Below are 11,711 nucleotides of genomic sequence, written 5' to 3'. Positions count from 1 at the left end.
GGTTGTTTGGGAATCATTCTTCCCAGCTACTGCATTCCCAGTTTTCCTGATAGCTTCCCAATTTTAGTGCTCAAAGTTCTGCATATGGCAAAACCCTCAATCCTGGCTGATCACCAGAGGGGAAAGAGGCTCTTTCCTCAGGCTCTAGGTCAAAGAGTACTCTAATTTGGTCTCAATTGGGTTATGTATCCATGCTTGAGAATCAGTCACTGTGGCTGGGGAGTGAGGTACTATGATTAAACTAGCTTAGATCAGATGCCACTGAAGGGCGCATCTCACTGAGGCAAGAGAGGCAGATTGGGTAATGTGATGGCATGTTACATTCTGACACTTGCCCGGGGAGAGATATAGGCAAACCTAACATTCACTGCAATTAGTATTAGATACGATGCTGAGCACTGCATCTAAGTTACTTCTTACCAATGACAGGAAACTGAGTCTTCAGGAGGTAATGAAACCCACAAGTGAAATCTAAAATGTCCTCACAGACGGTTTGCTTGATTCCTTTAAGACCCAAGTTCTGGGGCGGTCCTAAGATGGCAGAGGAATAGGACGGGGAGACCACTTTCTCCCCCACAAATTCATCAAAATAAAATTTGAATGCTGAGTAAATTCCACAAAACAACTTCTGAATGCCAGCAGAGGACATCAGGCACCTAGAAAAGCAGCCGATTGTCTTCAAAAGGAGATGGAGAAGTCTTGAGGCTACTGTAAAGATAAAACTGAAAACCAGAAGCAGGAGGTTTAAATCCAAATCCTGAGAACACCAGAGAACTCCTGACTTCAGGGAACATTAATTGACAGGAGCTCATCAAACGCCTCCATCCCTACACTGAAACCAAGCACCACCCAAGGGCCAACAAGTTCCAGAGCAAGACATACCACACAAATTCTCCAGCAACACAGGAACACAGCCCTGAGCTTCAATATACAGGCTGCCTAAAGTTACTCTAACTTTTGCATTCCAGTCCCCTATAATGAAAAGAACATCTTTTTTTGGTGTTAGTTCTAAAAGTTCTTGTCGGTCTTCATAGAACTGTTCAACTTCAGCTTCTTCAGCATTACTGGTTGGGGCATAGACTTGGATTACTGTGATATTGAATGGTTTGCCTTGGAAACAGAGATCATTCTGTCATTTTTGAGATTCATCCAAGTACTGCATTTCAGACTCTTTTGTTGACCATGATGGCTACTCCATTTCTTCTGAGGGATTCCTGCCCGCAGTAGTAGATATAATGGTCATCTGAGTTAAATTCACCCATTCCAGTCCATTTGAGTTCGCTGATTCCTAGAATGTCAACATTCACTCTTGCCATCTCTTGTTTGACCACTTCCAATTTGCCTTGATTCATGGACATGACATTCCAGGTTCCTATGCAATATTGCTCTTTAGAGCATCGGACCTTGCTTCTATCACCAGTCACATCCACAGCTGGGTATTGTTTCTGCTTTGGCTCCATCCCTTCATTCTTTCTGGAGTTATTTCTCCACTGATCTCCAGTAGCATATCGGGCACCTACTGACCTGGGGAGTTCCTCTTTCAGTATCCTATCATTTTGCCTTTTCATGCTGTTCATGGGGTTCTCAAGGTAAGAATATTGAAGTGGTTTGCCATTCCCTTCTCCAGTTATTGATATTTCTACCGGCAATCTTGATTCCAGCTTGTGTTTCTTCTAGTCCAGCATTTCTCATGATGTATTCTGCATATAAGTTAAACAAGCAGGGTGACAATATACAGCCTTGATGAAATCCTTTTCCTATTTGGAACCAGTCTGTTGGTTCATGTCCAGTTCTAACTGTTGCTTCTTGACCTGCATACAAATGTCTCAGGAGGCAGGTCAGGTGTTCTGGTATTCCCATCTCTTTCAGCATTTTCCACAGTTTATTGTGATCCACACAATCAAAGGCCTTGGCATAGTCAATAAAGCAGAAATAGATGTTGTTCTGGAACTTTCTTGCTTTTTCCATGATCCAGCAGATGTTGGCAATTTGATCTCTGGTTCCTCTGCCTTTTCTAAAACCAGCTTGAACATCAGGATGTTCACGGTTCACATATTGCTGAAGCCTGACTGGGAGAATTTTGAGCATTACTCTACTAGCATGTGAGATTGAAAGGTTGTTGTTGAATCACGCGAATACACCAGGATTCTTGGCTCCCGGAGGAGAAGAATTCAATCCGGGGCCAGAGACAAGGCTTGATAGCTCAGAGCTTTTGTGTAATAAAGTTTTATTAAAGTATAAAGGAGATAGAGAAAGCTTCTGACATAGGCATCAGAAGGGGGCAAAAAGAGTACCCCCTTGCTAGTCTTCAGCTGGATGTTATATAGTCACTAGCAGTCTGTTAATGAAAGAAAGGAATGTCTTAAAATTTAGAATGGCACCAAATGGTTTATCTTGGGCCATAAAATAATTAACTTGAATCTTAAAGAAGGACAGACCACCATACAAATAGTTTCATTTACATAGATTAGGGGAACAATATCTGAGTATAACATACTGGTTTGTCAAGTAGGTTTTGGGCCAAGAGGCGGAACCGACTTGGAGACAGAGTTTGGGGTAAAGGCGTAGTACATTAGCATAGCTTAAGACAAACATTTCCATAAGAAAAAGGCATTGGTTATCTCTAGTGTCATTATGGCAACACAGTATTTTAAGAGAAACCTCTCTTTAAATTTGTATAGAGAAGGAAAAAAATATTGTTAGTTTGTTTCCTCCTGCCGCTTAAGAGAGAGAAAAATGTCTGACACTTGCAGGCTATTTCCTCCATTTGGAGACCCCTGGCCTTCCTGCCTGTTACCCTCTCATTCCCCCCTTTTCTTTTAGGAGAATTATGTTGCCTAGGGAAAAGGGGCGTCGTTCTCATTCCATAACTGCTTCCGAGCTGACAAGGGGCGTTGTCCCTAAATTGGTGAGGCAACATATTCTCCTAATCCTCATATTGAGGATATCTGATCCAGGGGCCCCAAATAGTAGTCGGAGGAAGCTACAGCAGTAGCAGGAGTTTGAGCAACCATTTGTAACTTAAAAGCTTTCATGCGGCTAGAAACAAATCCAGTTATACAATTACAGATGCAGGGAGCAAACAGCAAGAACAAAACAACCAGAATTATTGTAATTAAGATAGTCGTCCACCATGGGGAACTAGTTAACGTCTCCCAAAGTGAGGCAATTGAGGCTTCAGGAGTATCCATGGCCCTAATCATCTTGTTCATGTGGTTAGTAAAATGAGTAACATTCGTGTTCATATCAGGTATGTATGTACAGCATTGGGTATGAATAATGGCACAGGTTCCTCCTTGTGCAGCTGTCAGAATATCTAGAGCCAATCTGTTTTGTAAAACCACCTTTCTAATTTGTGCTTGTTCAGCATTAAGAGCTGAAATAGCCTTCTGAGAATCTTGTAATGCCTGTTGAGTAAAATTAGTCAAAGCATCCACTCGTAACATAACATCTGTAGTCCCCAAAGAGGGAACAAACGCTGCAGCCAAATAATCATACCAATAAAATACAGACCTTGTCCACCGAGTTTTAAGGTGGGGTAAATTAGCAGGCTTTTCTGGAAGCTCTGAAAATATAAAGCCATGAGTAAAGGCTAGACCCAGGGTGCATCTCCCTATCCAACCAGGGGGAAGCCACGCCCATAGGTAAGAGCCACATATCCAATAAGTCCCATTTGGCGCAAGCCAGCGTGACTGAGACATCCAGTCCCAATTTGTGCCTGGCCAGACAAAGGGAGAACCTGATCTGGGGTTGGAAAACACGGGAATGATTACATTGCATGTTTCCTGAGACAAATATCCCAATTGTTTCCAATCATTGTAATTAAGTTGTTGGCTAACTTTTGGGGACGGCTCTGTTTGTTCCCAGCATATAGAGGCAGTAGATATTAAGCGTCCTTTTTCAGGAGTTAGCCATGTAACCTCGTCCCATATTTGATAAACGTCAGGCAAAAAACCATTAGATCTAGACCGGTTTACCTTATATGTAGAAAAATAGTCATTGAACCTAGACAATGTATAATCAAAGTTAAAAGTCACATTATGCCCATAGTTAGAGTACAAAGTGTTGCACCAGTCCATTTTAGGGTTGGTAGTTGTCATCAGATGAAGAAGAGGCATCGCATGTGATTGCTGTCGAAGGTATTCACAGACTTGGAGAAAGTCTTTTCCTTGAAGTGGGGACGTCCACCACGGGAAGCCTTCCATTGACGAAGAGGGGAGTGCTCCACAGACCCAGCAGTTAGACCGATTGTGGAATGCAGCATAGGAGTGAGCCCAGGACAGGAAGACATTGTCTTGAGGATCCAACGGCAGACTCAGGATATTTGGAGTCAGCAGAAGTAAGCTCGCATAGGTTATCAGGTACATCTAAAAGGTACAAAGTCAGAGCATAGAAAGTAAAGACATAAAATGAAGTCACTTAATTTTGGTCAGGGTGCCACCTCTTAACTCGAGTATGATGTACCCACGAATCAATTCCTGGCACTTTGACAGCTGTGGGAGAAGAAAGAATAACCTGGTAAGGACCTTCCCAGAGAGGCTCGAGGGATGGGCCCCCAGATCCCAATGTTTTTATGAGGACCTCGGTTCCTGGCTCAAATAGAGGCTTGTTTGTCTCGGAGGCTGGGTCAGGAGTTGTCTCCCGGAGTTCTGTTAATGCCTGTTGAAAAGCTGAGAGCTGAGTTACATAATTAGTTAATTCCAAGGCTTCAGGGTCTATAACAATGTCTGTGCGTAAGAAAGGCCTTCCATAAATACATTCAAAGGGGGACAGTCCCTTCTTTTGGGGGGTAGTTCGAGCCCTCATTAAAGCTATGGGTAGGACTTTAATCCATTTGTCCTGCGTCTCTTGAGTTAATTTGCGCAGATGTCTTTTGATAATGTCATTTGCTTTTTCAACTTTTCCGGAGGATTGGGGTCTCCAGGAACAGTGTAAGTGATATTCTATTCCTAGAGCTTTAGACACCCCCTGAGTTACAGCAGCTTTAAAGGCGGAGCCATTGTCACTCTGAAGGCTCCGTGGCAGCCCAAACCTGGGGATAATTTCATGGATTAAAATCTTTATAACCTCCTTAGCCTGTTCACTACGACTGGGAAAAGCCTCAATCCATCCAGTAAAGGTATCTACCCAAACTTGTAAGCAAGAATATCCATTAGCTTTTGGCAAGTGAGTAAAATCAATTTCCCAGTCTTCTCCAGGATACTTCCCACTTCGTTGTAATCCAGATTTTGTTAGCTTTTCAGTCTTTGGGTTATTTTTTTGACAAATCTCACACCTTTTGATAATATTCTTTAAAGTTTTCATTACATTTTTACCTTCAAACAAACGAGAAACCATTTGGTAAGTACTCTCGGCACCCAAATGAAAACTCTGATGTAAACCCTTAAGAATTTTCCACTGAGCATTTTCAGGAATTATTAATCGTCCATCCTCAGACTGTAACCATCCTTTATCAGTAATCTTTGCTCCTCGTTTTTCATATCTTTCTAATTCTTCCTCAGTATATTGTGGTCTTTCCTGTTCCACAGGACCTGTCCAGATCAAAGGCGTCTGTAGTGAAGGGGTTTCGTAAAGTGCCGCTTTTCTGGCTTGGCAGTCAGCCAGATGATTACCTTCGGCTATTTTACTCCCATCCCTGCTGTGCCCTTTGCAGTGCATAACAGCTACTTCTTTAGGACAATATATAGCAGTTAAAAGTCTCTCGATCTCTCTGAAATGCTTAATAGGTTCTCCTGTTGCTGTTTTAAAGTGTCTCTCTTTCCATATTGCAGCATGAGCATGTAAAGTCAAATAGGCATATTTAGAATCTGTGTAGATATTTACCCGCTGCCCTTTGCTTAACTCTAGAGCTCGGGTCAGGGCCACAAGCTCCGCTAACTGAGCACTGGTTCCCTGGGGGAGAGATTTTGCTTCCAAAACCTGTTCAGCAGTCACCACGGCGTAACCTGCTTTATGCTTTCCATCCTGAACAAAAGAACTGCCATCTGTAAATATTTCCATGTCAGGATTGTCTAATGGGGTATCCTTTAGGCCCTCTCGAGCTGCATAGTTTAAAGTTAGGAATTGAGAACAATCGTGATCAGGTGTTTCATTTTCCTTCTCAGGAAGGAAAGTGGCAGGATTTAAATTTCCACAAACTTTAAGCTTAGTTACTGGTCCTTCTAACAACAATGACTGATACTTAAGAAGCCTACTGTCTGTCATCCAAATATTAACCTTAGAATTTAAGATTCCACTCACATCATGAGAAGTCAGGACAGTAAGCTTTCGTCCATTAATTATTTTTAAAGCTTCAGGTGCTAATAAAGCCGCTGCCCCAATTACTCTTAGGCAGTGGGGCCACCCACGTGAAACTACATCTAATTCTCTGCTTAGATAAGCTACAGGTTGCTGGTGAGGCCCTCGGGGTTGTGTCAAAACTCCCAATGCCACACCTTTTCTTTCAGTGACAAACAAATTAAATTCTGACCCTGTGGGCAAGCTCAGAGCTGGAGCTTGCAGGAGAGCAGTCTGAAGAACCTTAAAAGCCTTTTGAGTTTCTGGAGACCAAACCAGTTTGTCGGTTTGGGCCTGCTGAGTTTCAGCTATAAGTTTATATAAAGGCCGGGCAAGTTCCCCGTAACCCGGAATCCAAATGCGACAGTAACCTGTGATTCCCAAAAATCCTCTCAATTGTCTTAAAGTCATAGGTAAGGGGTGATTTAGTATAGGTTTAATTCTCTCAGGGCCTATGGCCCTAGTCCCTTCTGATATGATTAGGCCCAGATATCTAACCGATTGTTGACAAAGCTGAGCCTTTTCTCTTGATGCCTTGTAACCACAGTCCGCCAGAAAGTTTAAGAAATCTTCAGAGGCTCGCGAACAAGCTTCCTCTGTCTCAGCACAGAGCAAAATATCATCTACATATTGTAACACCACTGTTTCAGAGCTATTAAAGTTTTGTAGATCTCGTGACAAACTTTGTCCGAATAAGTGAGGACTATCACGAAATCCCTGGGGCAAAACTGTCCAGGTTAATTGAGAAGCTGGCTGCGTAGGGTCTTCAAAGGCAAATAGGAATTGACTTTCTTCCGCCAAAGGTACTGAATAGAAGGCATCTTTTAAATCAATTACTGAGAAATATTTGGCCCGTTCAGGAATTTCAGACAATAGAGTATAAGGATTAGGCACTACGGGGTGTAAAGGAACTACAGCCTCATTTATTATTCGTAAATCTTGAACTAGTCTCCATTTACCATTCGATTTTTTTATACCCAAAATAGGAGTGTTGCAAGGACTGTTACAGGAAATTAATAGTCCCTGTTCCTTTAAATTTTCAATGATGGGTTTTAACCCTTCCTTAACTTCAGGTTTCAGTGGATACTGCTTCTTATGTGGAAATACGTGCGGGTCTTTGAGCTTAACAACTACAGGAATAGCATTTTGAGCTCGACCCACAGATTTTCCATCCGCCCATACTCTAGGATTTACATTTTGTTCAACTAAAGGGAGAGAAAGGGAGGGCTCCATATTCATGAAAACAGAGGCATGGACCTTGCTCAGTATATCCCTTCCCAAGAGGGGTGAGGGAGATTCTGGCACAATCAGAAACTCGTGTGAAAACAGCACAGAATCCCAGTTGCAAGATAAAGAATAACTGAAATAATACCTTTTGGCTCGTCCAGACAGTCCCATTACGGAAGCGGATCGGGAAGAAAGTGGGCCAGGGGCTTCAGTGAGCACAGAATAAGTTGCCCCAGTATCTAAAAGGAAATCGACGGATTGGCCCCCCACAACTATTAATACCCGGGGTTCCTCAGGTGTAATTAGGACGGGAGCTTGTGTGGGGACCCCCGGGCACCTTCAGTCCTGATTGTCTTGAGAGTCCGACCCGGGAGACCTACGCCTCTGGGGGCAGTCTCTCTTCCAGTGTGGTCCTTTGCAGACCGGACATGGAGCCGGGGGCGGCTTAGATGCCTGAGGGCAATCCCGCTTGAGGTGCCCCTCCTTTCCACAGTAGTAGCAAGCCCATCTCTTTTCACCTGGGCCCCTCTGGGCACTTTTCTCAGGCTGTTTAAGAACGTTTTTCATAGCCATGGCGAAGGCTTCCGCCTTTTCCTTTGTCTTTTTTTGCCTTTCTTTCTTTTCCTCATATTCCCTACCATAATAGACTGTCTGAGCCAGTTGTAACAGAGTATCTAAAGACTGATTTAGTCCATACGCCTGTTTTAATAGCTTACGGCGGATATCTGGAGCCGACTGAGTGAGAAATCTATCCTTTAAGATCACTTTTCCCTCTTCACTTTCGGGATCAATCTCAGTGAATCTGCGAAGGCCTTCTCTCAGTCTATCTAGGAATTTACCAGGAGCTTCTTTTTCCTCCTGTTCTATATCTGCCAATTTGCCATAGTTTAAAGGCTTAGAACGTGCCTGTCTAAGTCCTTCAAGAATACATCTAACAAAATGATTCTGATCCCATCTTCCTTTAGCTGTGTTGTAGTCCCAGTCTGGTTCTATGGTTGGGACCGCCTGATTCCCAGTGGGGAGGGCCGCTATCTCGTTTTCCCTCTTCCCTACTGATTCATTACCAAGCCATTCATCTCCATAAGCAACCGCTTTTCCCAAAACTCGAGTCTTTGACTCGGGAGTCAGCGTTTGTCCCAAGATATACATCACATCCTTCCAAGTGAGGTCATAAAGCAGAGTAACACCTTTAAAAGCTCTAATATATTTTTCTGGGTCATCTAAATAGTCTCCCAGATCCTCCTTGATTCTTTGTATTTCTTGATAAGAAAAAGGCTTATTAACTCTCACAGACTGATTATTTCTCCCAGTGGGTGTTTCATAAAGAGGCAACAGCTTCTGTGGCTGTTCCTCAGTCTGTCTGGCTGCTCTGCGCATATGATCCCAGGGATAGATTGGAGAAACCTGTTTTTCCTCTTCTCTTTGTCTCCTGTCCTCCATCTCATCTCTTACTTCGATGGTCTGAGTTTCTACTGAAACCAGAGTAGTCTGAGGTCGTACTGAGACAGGAGTTGTTTGGACCTCCATGTGGGCAGTTTGAATCCCAGTTTGGAGTCCCCAGCACGGGGGCAAAGTAAGAGGACAGGAGGGAGCTGAAGGTTTCACGCCCAAATCTATACCCTTAGGACATAAGTCTGGCATATTTCGCAGAGAGTAAAAGGGCAACACATATGCTACTTCTACCCATTTCCCTTGTTCCTTACAGAACCGGTCTAATTGTAGAACAGTATTATACTTAAGAGACCCTCCAACCGGCCACCGTTCGCCGTCCTCCAATGGATACCGTGGCCATGCAGTATCACATAGGAAGACCAGGTGTGTCTTCTTTAAGCCCTGGGGATCAAATCTATCCCAGTTTTTCAGGATACAGTTCAAAGGAGTGAGGCTGGAATTGTTAGCTCCCATCTGTAAGAGAGAAAAAAGCGACCAGCGCCATTTTTTCTACCGGAGGCGTCCCTCCCTGCTCTAGATGGGGGTGTAGACAGACGTTACACCAAAAGCTTTTCCTTCCTGGTCGGACTTAGTCTGTCCCTTACCGACACAGGCGCCGTACTCGTCCCTCCCGGTTCTACCACCGAGATGGGGTGGGGATGTACCAGGGGTAGACTTGATAGCATCCCTACTTGACGTCCAGCTCTTCACCCTTAACCTTGTTTGCCTCTGATGTCACCTGGGGTGAATCAGAGTAACCTTCCGGAATGCCTCCCAAGCTAAAACCGCTGTGGGAAACATTCGTCACCTGAGTGCCTGTGCACGACCCTGAGTATTTCCTGACTACAATAAGACCGACACGAACATAAAACTGAGATGTTCTTTCCAAGCATCACCACACCAGTATAACAGCCTCCTCTGATCCACTAAGAGCCGGCGTTACCAAAGGAAAAAACCCATCACAGTCCCAATCTGAGTAACCTTTAACCTCAGAGATGTTCTGGAAGCTAGAGCTCCATCTAGCTTCCGAACTTTCGATTCCTAGCAAGGCTAGGCGCTTTCTTGAATACCAATCCAAGTTTGGGACCTAAGCCACAGTATACAGTAACAATATAGATCACAAGTCTCTTGAAAGTCTATGATCCGATAGATTAGGTTAGTACTTTTAATTCTCAAGGAGTTATGAAATGGTCAAAGAGACCGAAAAGTTTGACCGAGAAAGGAGAGTTCAGTCCACACGCTTTGCCCATTTCTGGTCGGTTCTCGAAGGAGACATTGGGTGCCTCTTGGCATTGACAGGTCGGTATAACACCCCAACAGGTTTCTCCCATAAGCCGTATGAGATCACTGTGGAACCGCAGAGCAGGGCCCCTTACTTGCTTCACGCAGAGCCTGCCATTCATTCACACAAGCACACGGAAGAGTTAGTAAAACACAGCAGAAAACGTGTTCGCTAAGAGAACAAAGAACTAAAGCTCCAAGCATCCTTACCTTGTCCTGAAGGATCCCGGACGAGCCCCCAAGATGAAAGGTTGTTGTTGAATCACGCGAATACACCAGGATTCTTGGCTCCCGGAGGAGAAGAATTCAATCCGGGGCCAGAGACAAGGCTTGATAGCTCAGAGCTTTTGTGTAATAAAGTTTTATTAAAGTATAAAGGAGATAGAGAAAGCTTCTGACATAGGCATCAGAAGGGGGCAAAAAGAGTACCCCCTTGCTAGTCTTCAGCTGGATGTTATATAGTCACTAGCAGTCTGTTAATGAAAGAAAGGAATGTCTTAAAATTTAGAATGGCACCAAATGGTTTATCTTGGGCCATAAAATAATTAACTTGAATCTTAAAGAAGGACAGACCACCATACAAATAGTTTCATTTACATAGATTAGGGGAACAATATCTGAGTATAACATACTGGTTTGTCAAGTAGGTTTTGGGCCAAGAGGCGGAACCGACTTGGAGACAGAGTTTGGGGTAAAGGCGTAGTACATTAGCATAGCTTAAGACAAACATTTCCATAAGAAAAAGGCATTGGTTATCTCTAGTGTCATTATGGCAACACAGTATTTTAAGAGAAACCTCTCTTTAAATTTGTATAGAGAAGGAAAAAAATATTGTTAGTTTGTTTCCTCCTGCCGCTTAAGAGAGAGAAAAATGTCTGACACTTGCAGGCTATTTCCTCCATTTGGAGACCCCTGGCCTTCCTGCCTGTTACCCTCTCAAGATGAGGGCAATTGTGCAGTAGTTTGAGCATTCTTTGGCATTGCCTTTCTTTGGGATCAGAATGAAAACTGACCTTTTCCAGTCCTTTGGCCATTGCTGAGTTTTCCAAATTTGCTGGCATACTGAGTGCAGCACTTTCACAGCATCATCTTTCAGGATTTGAAATAGCTCAACTGGAATTCCATCACCTCCAATAGCTTTCTTCGTAGTGATGCTTTCTAAGGCCCACTTGACTTCACATTCCAGGATGTCTGGCTCTAGGTCAGTGATCACACCATTGTGATCATCTGGGTCATGAATATCTTTTTTGTACAGTTCTTCTGTGTATTCTTGCCATCTCTTCTTAATATCTTCTGCTTCTGTTAGGTCCATATCATTTCTGTCCTTTATCGAGCCCATCTTTGCATGAAATGTTCCCTTGGTATCTCTAATTTTCTTGAAGAGATCTCTAGTCTTTCCCATTCTGTTGTTTTCCTCTATTTCTTTGCGTTGACCGGCTGAGGAAGGCTTTCTTATCTCTTCTTGCTATTCTTTGGAACTCTGCATTCAGATGCTT

General features: G+C 43.5%; 2 protein-coding genes across 3 annotated transcripts; both read right to left on the bottom strand.

Moving 5' to 3' along the window:
* Positions 1-2,438: 2,438 nt before the first annotated feature.
* LOC129635803 (uncharacterized) lies at positions 2,439-6,212 on the bottom strand. The gene is made up of 2 exons (XM_055558988.1): positions 4,516-6,212; positions 2,439-4,367 (listed from the first exon to the last, which is right to left on the bottom strand). Exons 1-2 carry the CDS (start codon positions 6,202-6,204, stop codon positions 2,934-2,936), a joined length of 3,123 nt encoding a protein of 1,040 aa, XP_055414963.1. The 5' UTR covers positions 6,205-6,212; the 3' UTR covers positions 2,439-2,933.
* On the bottom strand, positions 4,424-10,739 carry LOC129635804 (uncharacterized). Of its 2 annotated transcripts, XR_008706467.1 has the most exons (4): positions 10,426-10,739; positions 7,841-9,408; positions 7,649-7,742; positions 4,424-4,493 (listed from the first exon to the last, which is right to left on the bottom strand). XR_008706467.1 is itself a non-coding variant. In XM_055558989.1 (2 exons), exon 2 carries the CDS (start codon positions 9,406-9,408, stop codon positions 7,843-7,845), a length of 1,566 nt encoding a protein of 521 aa, XP_055414964.1. In that variant the 5' UTR covers positions 10,426-10,739; the 3' UTR covers positions 7,820-7,842. The 2 variants fall into 2 exon arrangements, 1 of the variants encoding a protein (XP_055414964.1); XM_055558989.1 differs by lacking the exons at positions 4,424-4,493; positions 7,649-7,742 and having other exon boundaries at positions 7,820-9,408.
* Positions 10,740-11,711: the final 972 nt, after the last annotated feature.

The sequence above is a fragment of the Bubalus kerabau genome, chromosome 21, assembly GCF_029407905.1.
Source record: "Bubalus kerabau isolate K-KA32 ecotype Philippines breed swamp buffalo chromosome 21, PCC_UOA_SB_1v2, whole genome shotgun sequence".
Classification (NCBI taxonomy): Eukaryota; Metazoa; Chordata; class Mammalia; order Artiodactyla; family Bovidae; genus Bubalus; species Bubalus kerabau.
Note: the sequence above shows the minus strand (reverse complement) of the source record. Positions and strands in the feature narration are given on the sequence as shown.

Excerpts from the sequence above, each read along its gene's own strand:
- LOC129635803 (XM_055558988.1), bottom strand. The coding sequence starts at position 6,204 with ATGACAGACAGTAGGCTTCTTAAGTATCAGTCATTGTTGTTAGAAGGA. Across the intron at positions 4,368-4,515 it reads TCTGGGAAGGTCCTTACCAG|ATGTACCTGATAACCTATGC; the intron begins GTTATTCTTTCT and ends TGTACCTTTTAG.
- LOC129635804 (XM_055558989.1), bottom strand. The coding sequence starts at position 9,408 with ATGGGAGCTAACAATTCCAGCCTCACTCCTTTGAACTGTATCCTGAAA.